This window comes from Protopterus annectens, chromosome 3.part1 (assembly GCF_019279795.1).
Source record: "Protopterus annectens isolate FY-2018-M chromosome 3.part1, PAN1.0, whole genome shotgun sequence".
Lineage (NCBI taxonomy): Eukaryota > Metazoa > Chordata > Ceratodontiformes > Protopteridae > Protopterus > Protopterus annectens.
In genome coordinates this window covers 1,586,899,176-1,586,916,029 of record NC_056732.1, presented here as the reverse complement: position 1 = coordinate 1,586,916,029, position 16,854 = coordinate 1,586,899,176, and the positions used below count along the sequence as shown (strand labels likewise).

General features: G+C 41.5%; 1 protein-coding gene across 1 annotated transcript in view; it reads left to right on the top strand.

Annotated features, from left to right (window-relative positions):
- The window catches only part of LOC122797817 (msx2-interacting protein-like), a 1,498,925-nt gene that overhangs the window by 57,534 nt on the left and 1,424,537 nt on the right, over nucleotides 1-16,854 (top strand). Inside the window, exon 2 of the mRNA XM_044066339.1 lies at nucleotides 9,249-9,410. Coding sequence (XP_043922274.1) covers nucleotides 9,249-9,410 — 162 coding nt within the window. The remainder of the gene's footprint in view (nucleotides 1-9,248; nucleotides 9,411-16,854) is intronic.

The following is a 16,854-nucleotide window of genomic DNA, read 5'->3' as shown; positions in this document are numbered from 1 at the left end:
ATGGGATCTTAAATTTGCCTTAGGTTTGAACGGTCTCACAAGGCTGATTTGAGGTTCTTATCTTGAAAAATAGTGTTACTGTTTTCTTGCACAGGTGAAAGCAGTATCTGAGTTACAAACTAACTTTAAGCCCTCTCTATCTCATTTTCCATAAAGATAGGGTAACTTTGAGAACAAGCCCTTCCTTTATGTCTGTTTACTCTAAGCTAGGTTTTGCATCTCCCTGTTTTTTTTTCCAGAGCCTTAAAACAGAGAGAATTCTTTGCACACTGGATTTATTTAGGTTGCTGAGATGCTGTATTGACAGATCATAATTATTCAGGACTTCTGATCAACTAATAATTTCTTATGAAGGTAAGAAGAAAGGGCCATCAATGTCTATAAACAGATCATCCCATACTATGTTACTTTTTGTTATTTTTGTATTCTCACCATAGCAGGTCACTTCCAGTTATAGTTAGGATCCAGTCTATTAGAGCCTGGGCTACGTCTGTGGCTTTTTGGAAAGGGGTAGAGTCTGGAAGTTTTCAAGAGGCAGTGACCTGGTCATCTGTGCACACCTTTACTAAGCACTACAAACTGGATTCCTTCTCTAGGCCCACAGCAAGCTTTGCTAGGACTGTTCTGTAAAGGATACTGGACTGTAATCCAGCTTCATCCTCCCTTACTCAGTAACTTCTGGTATTCATTCCGTATAGATTTACTAGCGCAAAAGTGATCTTATGATAAACATAGCACAGCTGTGTAACTTAATTTGTGTAACATTAGGTGTTCAATTATCACTGCTGTAGTAGTCATTCCCTCACTCCGTTCCCCTATTTTTGTTATTGTCAAAGTGTGGGATTTATTTGTATGTTCCTATCTCCTGATACAAGAAAGCTCTGAGGTATTCTGCACCCTAGCCAGTGGTTTTATCCTCCAGCCTCATGCTTTCCAGTGGCTGGGGCATGTAGGAGGAGTCCTAAAGTTTTTTGTAAACCTGGCAGGCTGGGTCCGATCCTTTGATAGGATGCCCCATATAGCTTACGACTACTGTACTAGTAATTTAGTAGAGCATAGTACAATTGTGTAAGTAAACATATCTTAAATGTATTTCTACCATTCTGCAAGCTTTTCTTCTCTATGGCTACATTTCCTTTATGATAGCAAAATGGTTTGTGTATATCAGCAGGTATTCTTGCCATCTCATTTCTGGAGAAGTCACATCTGATGTTCATCATTAGATCACTGTTGCAGTAGCCTAAGCTATATGGGTTATATCCTGCTAAGGATATATCAAACGGACAGTATTCAGTGACTTGGGCCACCTTCCCCACTCCCTAATGGCTGAGGGGCTTGAGGAGATCCATGTAAAATCATTGGTCAGGGTGCCAAATCTTCAGACGTTTGCGGGTTTGATGGTCTGCTAGTGATTATTTAAGGTCAGGCAGTTGGCTACCTTTCCGGGGAAAACCTGCTTTTATTATTTATTTATTGATTGATTTTTAAGAAATAATAAGTCGTCTTCGTCTTTCGGCTTTTCTTGGTTAGGGGTCACCACAGCCGAACTCTGGTCTGCTAATGATTGGCAGTGGATTTTTACGGTACCGAGGTGCCAGCCCAACGCCCAACCTTCAAAGAAGGCACACCCATTCACGCACGCACCTATCTGCATGTCTTTAAACGTCACTCGACTGCGGGGAGGACATGCAGACTCCACACAGAAGGTGCTCCAGCCGAGAATCGAACTGGAGAACCTCTTGCTGTGAGGCGACAACGCTAACTGCTGCACCACCGCGACCTTAAGAAATAAGTAATTTTTTAAAAGTGTATTTTAGCGAAGACCTGTAAATTTCAGGACTATCAAGAGACATGTTTGTCTCTAAGGGATCCTCGACTCTAATCCACCTTTATTGTAAACAAAAATAAAATTAATCTTCCTGAAAATAATTTGACATGGTTATCTAAACTATTGAAGTTAGGACCTGGTAAGGAGCCTTTGCCTAATAACCAGGCTTTGTCTAGGCCTCATCCATTGATGTGTGAATCTGTGGCTAAATCTGGTTCCTCAAGTCACACTTCTCTCTCTGTCTCTTTCTTCTCTCTCTGGTGTAGCTTATCAGCAAGCAACTAAGGACTGGTGGTTAGGCACTTCCTCTGCGGCTGTTGGGTTGTCTTCTGCAGACATGGGATAACCAGTCTTGTCAGTCATGGAAGAGGGGGTGAATGATGCTTTGACACATGGCCAGACTAAAATGGAAGATTCCCGGGCAAGTTTCCTTGCCTTGAATTGGTCTGTTTCCAAGGAGTCTCCTAGAAAAAGCAAACAGGAGGTTCATTTGGCTTCCCTAGTACCTTTGATATTAGATTATGAAGATAGATGGGGATTTAAGGACTTATTTCAAACCTTTAATTCCTTAAACCCTGATTCCTTACTAAATGGCAAAAAAAAAAAAAAAAGTAAAGAATTTTCTCTTTCTGACACGGATTGTCAGTTAGAAGAACAAGAGACAGGACTGAGAGAGGATTTCCGATGTTAATTTTCCTCCGGCAGATGGGCCTGATTTTGAAGAATGTCGTGCTTCAGATCATCCCCAGAAGAGTTACCTTTTTCTGAAAATTGGGTAGGGACATAGTGAAATTTGAGTAACTAAGCAAAATATTATGATTTATTATAACAGGACATTCCTCAGCCTGTAGCAGTTCCTCTTTCCCCCAAAAAGTCTGATTAGAATATGTAAAGTTCCTAAGATGTAGAAATATTTATTTTCTACTTTCTTAGTTGATCCTACAGTGATTTCTGTAACAAAACCACATGCTGCCAAACTTTTGTGAATGTTAATCCTATTCCTTCTGATAAGGATGAGAAGGTTTTGATAGATTTTGGAAGAAAGTCTTATTTTTCTTCTACCTTAACTTTTGGAATTCTAAACTACCAAGTGCATATGGTAAAGTTTTTGCTGTTTTCCTTTGTAAATATGAGAACATTTTTTGCTAACCTGCCTACGTCAGAGAATAAAATTCTCTGAGTTGTTTATTTCTGCGTTTCACGTAACCATTTTAAAGTGTTGTTTTTTTTTTATTTGCTTAAGATTCTGTTGAGACTGTATTAAGAGCTTAAGTTCATAGGATGATACTAGGGTATTGAAAACCTAGCCAAGAATTTTGTCCATGCTCCCACAAAGTCAGCACCTGTTTCCCCTGTCCAGCAGGGGCACAGGTGGGATCCCAGGGGTGCATTTTCTGTTTCCCATTCAATTGTCCAGATTCCTCTAAAGAGGGCTAGAAAGGTACTCTGCTTGACATGGAGAGGGAGTCTACTCTATAGATGGGCGTCTTTGGGACACAGATCTATCCTGACAACAAGTTCTATTAATATCACAGACCAGGTTGAGGCCTTGCGTGTGGGTTGCGCGAGTGGAGTTTGATTTACGCATATGCAGCAACTTCAAGACTGGGTTTGAGATGGCCTTGTATGCCAGACACGGGTCACCTCTGAGAAGTCTGTACGAGACTGAGTAGAGGGACAGGGCTTTTAACCTGTCTGTTTAAGTTAAGTGTTTGAGACCCTGGATTTTCCTGGTCAAGAACCTCTGTGGTCTCTCCAGCTGTTGCATGTGCTTGGCAAGGTACATCCCGAAGGGGGCATTGTACTCTATAATGGGTCTGATAAGGGAGGAGTACAGGGATGTTATGACCTCCTTGTTCCTGGATGAAGTGCCCTTACTTATGAGGTGGGCCATGTAGAAAGCCTTCCATGCAACAGAGGCAGTGTGGTGGTCAAATGTTAGGTTGCTATCAACCTGGGTGCCCAAGTCTCCCGCGACTGATTGCATGCTTCATACATTGTTGTTAATGTGATAATTAGTGGGGGCTCTGTTTTCCCCAAAGAGGATAATGATGCATTTCTTGCCATTTAGTTTGAGGCCATGTTTCTGGCAAGGCCCTCTTGTAGGATTTTCACATCACTATGGGAATTTATGATGGCTCCCATCTTGTAGTCATCTGCAAACTTGGTCAGCCATAGACCACTGGTTTTGCCTTGCACGTCAGAAAAGTATATCCCAAACAGTTGAGGCCCAAAGACCGATCCTTGGGGTACACTGTTCGTTACAGGTCTACTACTAGAGGTGGCTTCCCCTATTTTGACTGAGTGAGTTCTATCAGTAAGCCAGTTAGCTATTCATTTGGTAACATATGGGTTGGTGCCTAGCTGGGTGAGTTTATCTATTATGCCTGAGTGGGGAATAGTGTCAAAGGCTTTTGCTAGGACAAGGTAGGTGGTGTGCACCGTCTTTCCCTCATCCCTGGCTTTAGTGACTGTTTTGAAGAAGTCATCCATGTTTAACAGGCATGATCTTCGTTGTTAAAAGCCAAACTGTGTGGGGTAAAGTGTTTGGATGTTGCTAATGTCCTTGTTTATAAGATCCATGATAATCCGTTCCATGGCTTTGCAGATCAGGCTAGTTAAGCTGATGGGCCTGTAATTGTCTGGGTCAGTGAACACTCCACCTTTGTGTAGAGGATGACGGTGGCCGTCTTCCATTTGGCTGGGACAAATCTGGTACTCAGGCTTTGGTTGAATAGGGTGCCTAACGGAGCTGAGAGCTCATGCCTGAGTTCATGTAGGATACAGCCAGGGATGTTGTCGGATCCCATGGAGACTGTACTTTTTTGCCTTTGAGTGGGCATTAAACACCTGCTTCGTGGTGGGGATGTCCTGGTTTACTGATGTAGGGGACAGGGGGGTGATGATTTCACTGAACCTGTCTGCAGCAGATTAGCTATATATAGTGTATGTGGTGTTTATTGGCCACCAGTTCAGGGCAGATTTGGGTGTTACCTTTCAGGTTGTGGACGTTTGTGAAGAAGGCTTTGTGATTGTCCTTGGTGGATGTGACCAGTTTAGCCTTGGAAGATTTCACCAGTGACCTTATTTGCTTGTTCAGACAAAGAAGAGATTGCTTCCAACTTTCTTCTTGATCCTGGACATTAATTTTTTTTCCTTTTTGTAGAGTTTGTTTATTGCTGCTGACCACGAGATAGGTTTACTCTTTCTTGAAGAAGATGATCTGGTCCTGTCAGGTTTGACTGAGTCCATACAGCTATGTAGGTCCTCATATAGTTTTTTTGGTGTATGCTTGGACATTAGTGTTAGCCACTGTCCCTTTAGCTGGAACTGTGAAGCTGGTTATGCTTGTAGTCAACTTTGGAAACATTTTTTGTTTGACCCTGACAAGAGGGGGGGACAGGGTCAGGGGATATGGTGACTTCGAAAGTGATCACTTTATGGTCAGATTTTGCCAAGGAGGATGAGACCATAGGGGTGCCACAGTGACTACTCATGTTGGTTAGTACCAGGTCCAGGATATTTTCACCTCTCATTGGGGTGCCGACTAGCTGATCCACTGCATTGATGAAGTCGAGAAATATCTGGGGGTTCATGTTTGTTTGCGGCTAGAATAAGTCTTTCACTCTGTGGTTGGGTTGTTAAAGTCACGCAGTATCAGGGTAGAGGTGAATCTTAATGGATTCAAGTAAGTCCATATACGTAGAGTGGGCATCCTGAGTCATGGTTGGAGGCCTGTAGCTAGCTATGATTTGAGTAGGTGTTTTGACAACAGTTAACTGCACTGGGAGTGTCTCCTGTGCATCATACCATTTGACCAGCATGGAGGTATGTATGTCTTTGATAAATATTGAAACTCCACCTCCTTTGGCTTTGTAGCCCTCCGTTTGGGGTCTGAAGGTATGGTAAGATGAGTAACCTGGTAAGACTGGGGTGCTCTGCAGATTTGAACCAGGTTTCGGTGGCTGCACAAATGTCAGCATCCTCCAGGGCAAGGAATGCTTGCAATGAGCGCAGTTTCATGCTAAGACAAATAGAGTTTAGCAGCATGACCTTTACATTTCGTTTAGAAGAATTTTTCATGTTGGTAATTTTGTGCTCATGACTTGGCCTAAAAAAGGCACAATGAGGGAGGCAAATGCCTTTGCCAAAAGACTGAAGCCCAGGGGAGACAGATGGCTATCTGTGGCAAAGCATCGTGGTCTGTCAGTCATATCCTCCCAGTCTGTCAGGCATTGGATCCCCTTGGAATGACACCAGAAAATAAGCCAATTGTTAAAGTCAGTCATTTTCTGTTTCTATAGGCATCATTTTGGGTGATGGTAGGATGCTGCTTAAGGCTAGGGACATACGTGCCTGGGGCACACATTCAGCGAGCTCAATCATGTTTCGCTTCATGTAGTCCAGAGAGGTGCATCTCAAGTTATTCGCACCAACATGGACTGTGACAGAGTCCTAACGGTAACTGTTGTTAAGAGACTTGAGTGCACACATGATATGGCAGATTCTAGCATCTGACAAGCAACTTATCATGACTTTCTTCTTGCCTAGTCTGGTGAGGGGCACATCTGTGTGTCTGAAGATAGTCTCCTATGACTAGTTTGTTGGATTTGTGGCTAGGCCTTAGAGGCTGTGAGGCACGGTGTTTGGTGCTGTGGGTTGTGATGTGCTTGTGTGTGTTTGCTTTGGAGGTCTCTTTTGTTTAGGTATGCTTTTGTTGAGAACCTCCACATATGTAGGAGTATGTTGTACAGGTGTGGGTGGTGGTAGAGGTGCGGTGTTTGTAGTGTTTGCGCAGAAAACCTTCTCAGTGCCCGATGTATTGGCTTGTGATTAAGATGCAAGGATTCTAGGTTCTTCATGTAATTGCATCGTTCACCTATTGTGTTCATAGGTGGTAGCAATAGAGGGTTGTCCATGTACATAAGGCAGTTGCTACACTGTCTCAGGATGCCTGTATCAACCAGACTAGCAGGAAAAATTATAGGAAATTGTCTGTCCGTGGTTGTCAGAATCTGTGGAAGAGAAGTCCGGGATAGTCGAGTGGGTGCTATCTTAGGAGAGTACCTATAGGTGTGAGTAGAGCTGGATAAAATCAATTCAGTAGCTGCAAGCAATGCCTAACTTACACAGGAGTGCTGGTAAGGGAACAAAATGCAGCCGAGATACCTCACAAAGGGATAAAATAGCACAACGGTGGTGCGCGACATACAAATGAGCACAAACCCACACCAATGAGGGGTTTAAATACCACAAAAACAAAAGTAAAATAGAAACACTTGACCAAACACCCTATGCCAGACCAGTTCCAACCAGTTCACTTACTCCCACTAAATGTAGACAGGCCCCAGCCAACACAAGATGATGTAGCAGGAAACACAGGAATTGCACAAACAGATCTGGGTACAGCAAAATCTGTAAGCAGACCATGTTAAAAGTATCTGTTTAGGCTGATTAACACAGGAGAACAGTTAAACCCTTAAATATAACAGCAGCAAACAAGAGCAAACTGATTCAAACAAATTAACCAGTTAACCAATAAAAAAGCTCAAAACTGAGCTCTGTTCCAGCAGCCTTCACTCAGACGAGTTCTAACGGTGCACTCCTGCCACTAGGATGCAGGGGAACCCTCTCCAAAAAGATGGCCTGGATTAGTGCTCAGGTTATACAAACAGAGCTAGATTAATCAGTTTGGAGTCTAGTCTAAGCTATAGCAAACAGGGTGCACGAATTTCAGAAAGAAACTGTTCAAGTAAGCAGGCACAATAAGCCTTCGGCCATCAATTCCCAGCTCAGAAGGGCAGAATCTACCCTGTCACTCCCACAAGAGTGTAGATCACAAACTTTCTTAATGTAAAATAACTGGTCTGAAGCCGAAGTGCTTAAACCAGAACTAAGACACTTTTAGAATAAGACACACTAAGCCTTCAACCTGCAATTCCCACCTTAGAAGGATGTAAGCTACCTCTTCTGCCACAAGAGTGTAGACCACAAACCTTCCTAATGTAAAACAACTGGCCTGAAGCCCAAGTGCTTAAACCATAAGGCTTAGAATAACAGTTACAATTTAAAGAGGCTACTAGCAAGCCGTAATAAATGTAGCAGAATAAATGCAATTGAATACTTTTAAGAACAAGCAGCAAAAGCAAAATAAAGTAGGAAGAACCACAAATACAGTAAAAACAGATGAATAATAAGTGCATTTTTTTAGGTTACGTGGGAAGGGAGGAAACCAGATAATTCAAGGTTGAGAAACTAAGGGGATTGGCCATTCCCAGATGATCTCACTCTACTTAGTAGAATGAGCTGATGAGATCAGACTGGGATGAGTGTTCAAAGTGAGATTTGTAGTAGGGGTGGGCAACTCAAAAGCCACCAAATTTAAGAACACAACAAGAACTGGGAGGGTGGTGGGGAAAATGCAGCCAGAGATGAAGATGTGAATACTTCCAGATTAGAACCATCAACACCTTCACCTATGCTAACTTCCCTAGTCCATTGAGCCACGCAGGGTTTTGGTTCAGTTATGAGAAGACTTGCATAGTTACATTCACCAAAGCTGAGATTCTGAATTCTCTCCGTGAGAAAGTAGTATTCTGCTTCTTGGGTCCTGAAAAGAGTTGATAGGAGGGAAATTAATCCAACTACCATTAATATCTTGGTAAACCATTATAAAGTGGAGATGGCCTCTGTTTCTGGATTTACTTTGGGACCACATTCATCAAGAATATTTCTTGTTGAGACAGCCATCAAGAAGGGTCAAGTTGGGACTGTATCCTGTCATTTCTTTGCAGCTTTGTGATACTATGTACAAAGTTGAGTGCCTACCTCCTCCTTTTTATTCTTTAATTTGGTGCAGAAGTGGAAAGGCAGTGGAAGTGGTGCATTGTGGGACAGGGCAAGCTTTGGAATATTCTGTATATGGAGCAGTCCTGACAACTGCAGCACAAGTTCTGTCAGTTCTGTAACCAGATGTCTACTTACTGCTCCAGTGTTATGGTGGTTACTCAGACCTTTGTTCTGATGCTATTTCCTAACCCTCACAACATTACGGCCACATTTTTGGAAAGGTAAACTGTATCACTGAAAGCTGTTATGCGTAAAACATGGTGAGACCGGGTGTTCTGCATAATGGCTTTCAGTGACAGGTTGTGGTTTGGTTTTAAGCAGTTTTTGCCCAAGAAAGAAGTTAAAGGTATAATATGTACTGTGAGAAAAATAAAGCTTTCCTGTAATGTGAATATAATGATATAGAATGGTGAGTTTAAAAATGTTCCCGTGCTGGAGGGGCGTTTGAGGGATATCGGTGGTATAAAATAAAAAGTAGCCTACATGTTAGTTGCTGCTGTACTTTTCAACATTTTTGCAAGTTTTTCTATCCAAGTATTGTATAACTTTGTATAACTTGTTTGTTTTCCAGGGAACTTGGCTCAAGTTGGGGAGCTGGTTCAGCAACAGGATCTTATCAAAAGGGGCCAGAAGAATCATCTGCAGGAAGATCAGTCATCCCTGGAAATCCTTCTGTCATCCCTGGAAATCCTTCTGACATTTACCGGTTTGAAAGCAGAAGTCGAGAGTTAAGGTATTGGGAGGGGGAGGTGGGATACATGTTTCTTCAAAAGAAAGCAAATGTTTCTGTTAATTCTTTGTTAAATGGTATGATTTGAGTAGGTTGTGAAAAATATGTGGAACCATCACACATTGGTAAATGGCACTAGAGCTAGTATTGTATGTAATAATATGTGGTGCAGTATGCAGTGGACATGGTTCCACAGTCTAGGTTTTCTTGAAACATGTAGCCTCAAGAGTGATGCATTAAGCTGCTTGCAATGTGTGATATTTTCAGAATATTTTTTTTTTCTGGGGGGAGTCTTACTGCACTTATTTAAAGGGTTATTTTTAAGTTAAATGGGATTGTGTGTGTGTGTGTGTGTGTGTGTGTGTGTGTGTGTGTGTGTGTGTGTATATATATATATATATATATATATATATATATATATATATATATATATATAAAATTTGTGACAAAGATAGTTTGGTATTAGCAAAAAAAAGTATCTAGAACCAGTCCTTACTGTTAATATTGAGTTTATTTTACAAAATCAAAAGGGAAGAAGAGATTTTCCACCTTTAGACTTGGGGGGCTGGGAAACTAAATCAAGACTCCATTCATTTGCATTTAGTTTTGATTGTGCTACAAGCAGTTCAGAATAATAAAACAGTACTTACCCTGCACAATGTGTTAACTTCCTGTAAGTGTCCAGCAGTCTTTCTAGTTTAGAGGCAGTAGCATACTAGCACACTGTAGGAACACTTTTTCTTCCTGTCTGTTTAGATTTGTGGTAACATCAGGCTTCTTTCTTTAAGCTAGAGTACTCCTCTAACCTCTCCAGGTTTAAGCAACCAGCAAGTTTCCTTCCATAAACCAGAATGCTCCACCCAAGTAACTTGGTTGAGACTCCTCTGTCACTCAGCAGAAGGGTATAGCTCCCAAACCCAACCAGTTAGCACTGTGATGGCTATGGCCAGGACAGTGAAGAACCCTCATCTTAAAGGGTTGACGAGACCAGGACTGTCCTAGAATGTTGAGCTTAACAGTCTGCATTTAGAACCCCTACAGCAAGGTGTAGTCCATGACCAACACAAGTGCTCTTCTCAACCTACTTGACTAGCAGTCATTCCTCCTTTGTTGCTGTTTATGTCCCCTCTACTTTGCTGAATTAACTACTAATGTAACAAATAGGATGTCCATATCCCTCAGCCTTTTGTGACATAAATGGCCCCATTACCCACATCTGAGACATCCGTGAATACAGTCAGTGGCTTAGTCAAGTAGTTTGGGGCTAGTAATATAGGCTCATAACATGTCCTTTAATTTATTAAATCCTGTGTTTGTGCTGGCTGTCCATTTGACATTTAGTGGAGTCCTACCCTTGGTTAAGGCCATTAGGGTGTAAGCTGTGGTAGCAGAGTTTAGGATAGACTTGTAATTGATTAATGTAGAAAAGCCTTAACCTTCTCTTGATAGTGTAGGCCAGTTACATGCTACTCCCACATTCTCTGCCTGTGACTTTTCTATCCCTCGAGCTAGTATGTAGAGCACATTGTGGGCTTCTGGCTACTGTAACTTGCATTTCACTAAGTTGCTCATCCATTCAAACTTATGTAAGGAGTACATTGTGGGCTAGACCTTCAGGAAGTAGCTTTCCCAATCTTCTGGGAAGATTACTTTGTCATTGTGGTAGACCGAGGCATATCAGTACTACATTTGGTGTTAGCCAAAAGACAGAGAGGCGATGTGATGTTCATACGTGTGTACTAGGCTAATGGCCCTGGAGCCTTTACAAGCATAGCCCATAGGATTTACCCTGGCATTGTGCCACCCGAACTTAGTTCCCAGTGCCTCTGTCGAGTAGAGTCACTGGAATGATCTCTGGGGTGAATTTTCTATTTCCCATCCACTCATCAAGATTTCTGTTGAAGAGGGTCAGTGAGACGCTCTGCTTGATATGTATGGGAAGTCTGTTCCATAGCATGGGTAGCCTGTGGGCTATGAACCTGTCCCTACAGCTTGTTCTGTTGATTGTGGTAATGAGGTTGAGGTCTCTGGAGCGTGTAGTGCGGAGGGATTGGGATTTCCTTAGATGTAGCATTTCTAACAGAGCTAGGTTAGACATGGCTTTTGCAAGTCAAGCAGAGATCACCTCTAAGTAGGTGATATGAGACAGAGAATAGTTGGAGTTTTTTGAGTCTGTCCATATAGGACAAGTGTTTAAGGCCTAGGATCTTCTTTGTGAGGTACTTGCAACCTCGCCAGTTGTTGCAGGTGTCTAGTGAGGTACATGCCAAATGGGGCATTGTACTTGATGATTGGCCTAATGAGGGATGAGTAGAGGGAGACAATGACCTCTTTCTTCCTGGATGCAAAAACCTTAGTAATGAGATGTGCCACATAGAAGAACTTTCTGACCACAGTGACACTGTGGTGGTCAAAAGAGAGGTTGCTGTTAACCTGTGTTCCCAGATCTCTTATAATGCCTTCTGTGTTCAGTGGACTACCATCGATGTGGCAATTAATGGGAACCAGGTTTTTCCCAAAGGGGATGATGACACTTTTTTTTTTTTTTGGCATTGAGCTTAAGGCCATGGTTCTGACACCAGTCGTCGGTCTCAGTGAAGCCTTTCTGTAGGATGTCATCATCACTTGGGGAGTTAAGTACGACACCCAGCTTACAATCATCTGTGAACTTTCAGCCAGAGTCCCTTCGTGTTGGCTTGGACTTCAGAGAAGTAGATACCAAACAGGAGGGGACCCAGGATCGAACCCCTGTGGGACTCCACTCATGACTGGTCAGCAGTCTGACTTGGAGTCGGCTACTTTCACACTGTGGGTTCTACCTGTGAGCCAGTTTCTACTCCAACTAGTGATACAGAGGTTGATGCCTAGCTTAGTGAGTTTTTCTATGATTCGTGAGTGGAGAATGGTATCAAAGGCCTTGGCCAGATCAAGGTAGGCCGTATGAACCACCTTGCCTTCATCCATAGCTCTGGTGACTGACTCAGATAAGTTGACCAGGTTGAGCAGGCATGATCTACCCTTCACAAAACCAAATTGTGTGGGATCCAGAGTTTGGAGATTGCCTATATCCTTGTTTATTACGTTCATAATGATGCGTTCCACAGCTTTGCATATCAGACTTGTCAGGCTAATGGGGCAGTAGTTCCCAGGGTCTGTAGTCACTCCTCCTTTGTGGGGTGGGATGACTGTAGCAGTGCGCCATTCAGTAGGGTCAAAGCCTGAGGTGAGGCTGTGATTGAACAGGGCACATAGGTGAGGAGCCAGTTCACTCTGTAGTTCATGTAGAACACAGCCAGGGATATTGTCAGGTCCCATAGAAGCTGTATTTTTGGCCTTGGACAGTGCTGTTTTAACCTGTGCAGCAGTAATAGTGGGTGCCTGGCAATCTGCTGGTATTGTGATTGGTCCTTTGGTGGATGTGTTGTTGAATGGCCCTGTCAGTTAGTATGTATAAGGCTGATGGTGCTGCAGATGGCATAACTATTTTTAGAGAGACCTTCATATATGAATAAAGCATTTCCTCTTTAGTTTCAGGGATAATGGGATTTGTTAATATCCTTGTTATATCCAAAGTGGATAGAAATCTTGCCTGTCCAAGACTTTCAGCTAGTTGATCTGTTCAAGTTATAGGATACGAATCAAATTTAGAAATGCTATTTAGTTTTCCTGATGTCATTGCCAAAGCCTTACAGACGCATCAGGCCTAAGCACCAGTATGATAGTAATTCTGCTCACTCGGATTCTTGCGTAACCCGAGTTTGAGCATTGTTCTGTACTTTTTCCTTAACTGGTTAGACTTTTATCTTTTCACCACACGAGTTTCAGTATTTTGCTGTCATTAAATTTGTTCTGCAGGCAACTTTGGGAATATCTCCTTGTTCTTTTACAGTAGCTTTAACATTCACACTCTGTAGGCATACTGCTCCAAGAAATTCAGTTGCGTAGACCGTGATTACAGTATATGCTACTGACCCCTTACTGGGACTTTTACAAGTAGATCTGCAGTATCTCTTGATATTCGCTCACATAAAACCTGGGTTAGGTGCTGTGTTGTGACATTTGGGCAAGTGACAGAACAGTTCTACTTTCGCAATACCAGGCAAGTAAAATTTTGCTAGAGTCCTAGTCATGGGTCGCATCCATCCCCAGATGCTGCCTCCTCAAGAATGTGGCTGTGTCGGTTTCATTACAGGTGTTATGAAAGGCTTTGGCATTCACACTTGGCTTAGTATTTGTTCCCTTTCTTTGGTGATACTGTACAGCAGATTGTGTCTTCCATAAACTAGAGATATGGAAACTGTTTTAATCATTTTCCTATTCTAATCATGCTAAATTGTGTCTTGCTTGCTGAATACATTGTCCTACTGGACTTCCTTAAATTGCTCATCAGGAAATCTGCTAGAATAATATTTATTTCCTTATGTTCCTGGTATGAAGTGGGGGGTGTAGCCTTTTCCCCTACAAAGACAAGTTACATCATTGTTATTGTTATTGTTGTGTTGTTGTTGTTATTGTTATTTATTATTATTATTACTGTTTTGACTGCTGTAGTGTTGGCAACATGTCTACCAATTTCTTCTGCCCAAAGACATATCTCCGTGCCCTTTGTAAGCATCTTAATTCCACAACTTTGTCTTGACTGTAACTGTGTACCTCTGATAGCACATCAAGTTGTACTTCCTCACACTTGTGTTTTTGATTGTTCTTAAAACTGGGTAAAGTAATGACCATTATCACATAATGTGCTAGCTTTGGCACTAAAGCTATTGAGAGTAATATTTTGCCTAGAATAATCTGAATTCTACATGGATTGTACAGTACTCTTTCTTGTATCCATGTACTCACATTACTTTAGCTTTTTGGTTGCTAGCTAGTAATTTTATATTTGCACACTGTTTTGACATCATCATTAAACCACCACATTTTAAATAGCAACTTGGGTACACTATATTAATAGAAAAGAAGACCAACCATAGTAATATTTTATATTGGGGAGTATGCATGGTTTCTTTATAACAATTTTCATTCGCTCGGACATTAAACACATTGCTCAAATATCACTCCTCCTGAATGTTATACTGCATGTTTTGTTCCCAAAAATTCCATTTGTTTGTAATTTTTTTTTTGTATTTAGTACTCCAATTATAGTCTGTTTAGATTTTGATTTCCATTTTTTACTAATTGGTTTGGCAGTCACTAACATTAAACTTAGTAAAGACTTGTATTAGGCAATTCAGATCCTGTATCACAGGTCAAAGGCATCATTCCATTAGTTAAAAGCATTTGCTTCAACATTTCTGCTAGAGTACTCTAGAGAATTTTAAAAATCTGACAGCTTGTTGTATTTCCCAAAAAATTGTTCCCAGTTACCTCTGTTTCTATCACACCTCCAGCATTTGCGATCTAGCTGAGGAAAAAGTCTGAAGTCTGCTTGGGGTGTAAAAATATGCACACACTTCCATGTAAAAAAGTAAACTTTCCTGACTTTGTTGCGTACTTGGGAGATGTACAGTTGTCCTCACAATGTTCCTTTGGGGGGCGGGGGAAAGAATAGGCAATTTACTATCTTCTAATGCTTGTATATGTGTGTTTTAATGGTTATCTAACAATCCTAGCAAATTCATCCCTTCAACTACAGTAGTACATTTAACAAGTTTGGAGATGGGACAAAGACAGAATGCATATCCCGCACTTGTGGAAATTAATGGTTCAGCATTATTATATTCCATTGGCACATTTCAGTAGTCAGTCATTAAACTGTTTTGCAGGTACAACTTTTAGCTGTAAAATACTTTGTTGTATGCTTGTCTTAGAATACTTAAAACAGACAAGTTTGTAATAATTTGCATATTGACCTTGACACACAGTTGGGTGAGGGCTTGTTGTTAGCCCTTGGTGGAGGCAAGCAAACTTTTTAGTGGGTTATAATTTTAGTTAGTAATGTAAATTCCATTAAAGCATCTAAATATCCAGAAGACTTTGGGCTACACTGAAGTAACTGCTTTCTTAAGTGGTTAGAGAGTGCTCTTTTACAAATACCTAGAATTTCAAAAATTTTATTTGCACAATTCACTCACAACTCACTGTTCTCCTTTTAAAGTTGATTTTTGCTGGTCAGCACCCCCTCTCTACCCCCATTGTGGGGGCTGCACTCCCACTGCTCATGTACAATAACTCTGAAATGTTCATATTTCAGAGAACAGGGAATACTCTTGAGACGCAGAGGTATCAAGCTTAGTGTAGAGTGTGATATTTCCACACACGCTGTCTCACTTTTCTGAGACTTACACTTCTGAGTCTTGGAACAACTGCTGTGTTAGCACAGTCACCATATCATAGCATGTATAGCTGCATAAATATTTGTTGTGTTAATAAATATATATGCAAATAAAGCAGACCTCTTACATGAATAAAATGCTCCATTTGCAGTGCCGGTGATCTGTAATTAAGAATTAAATAAGATTGCACTTAATTCCATTCCTTGCTTCCCATTTATACTTCTGTCATTTGATTGGCACTGAAAGTGTTTTACAACTTCATGGACCTGGCTTCAGTCCTGATCTGTAATTACTCGCTGTGTATAGTCTGCTTGTTTTGCCTATCTTTATCTGTGGTTTCTTCATGTTACTTTCAGCTTTTCCAAAGCATGCTTGTAGATTACAGCACATGTGGACAGTTTCCTGTAGTCATTTGTCCTTTCCCTTGGGCCTGGTTTGAGGATGAAAAGGAATGGTTCACTTACTGTTCAGTAATGGAATGAAGGCAAGTAAGAGTGGGGAGAAATGACAAAGCTTTCATTTGGAATGAAAGTTTTGGAAGTGTCGTTAAGTGTGTGCATGCGCGCGCATGCTCATGTGAGAGCATTTTCTGATTAGGTTTAGAGTAAGGAAAGGGAGAGGAAGATTTTAGTTTGTGGTAGTGGTGGGTTTGAAATATATGTTTGTATGTCTGTATCTTGTGTAGTGGAATTGTTAGAGGAAAGGTTAAAATCATGGAAAAGGTCTTTGGTACTGCTTCAAAACTCGACTATTCCACCACTTGATGTTACCAACTTAATTTCATTAACCTGTGTGGTACGGTTCCAATCCTCGGAACTGATTGGCTGCTTTCTTTCCAGCTCGAGCTTCCTGACCTGTGCTCCTAATCCCTACCTGTAATGGCCCACTCCTCCAGAGTACCTCAGATCTTGTTTGCCACTCTGAGTTAGCACAGAGTTCTTTCGCTGTTGAGTTTCTCCATTTTCCCTGCCTATCTTTCTTTACTTATCTAACTCTATAATATTTATCTTTTGATAGCTACCTTCTTTTTTTCTTTCTTTTCTTTTCCTTGCTTCTATGGCTGACCAAAACCTCTAGGTTTTAAAAAGTGCACTTCCTGTGGGCAGAAGATTCATCTAACTCCCACATGGAGTGTGCTTCTCCTTGGGGCCTAGTAGGGCTTTCCATCC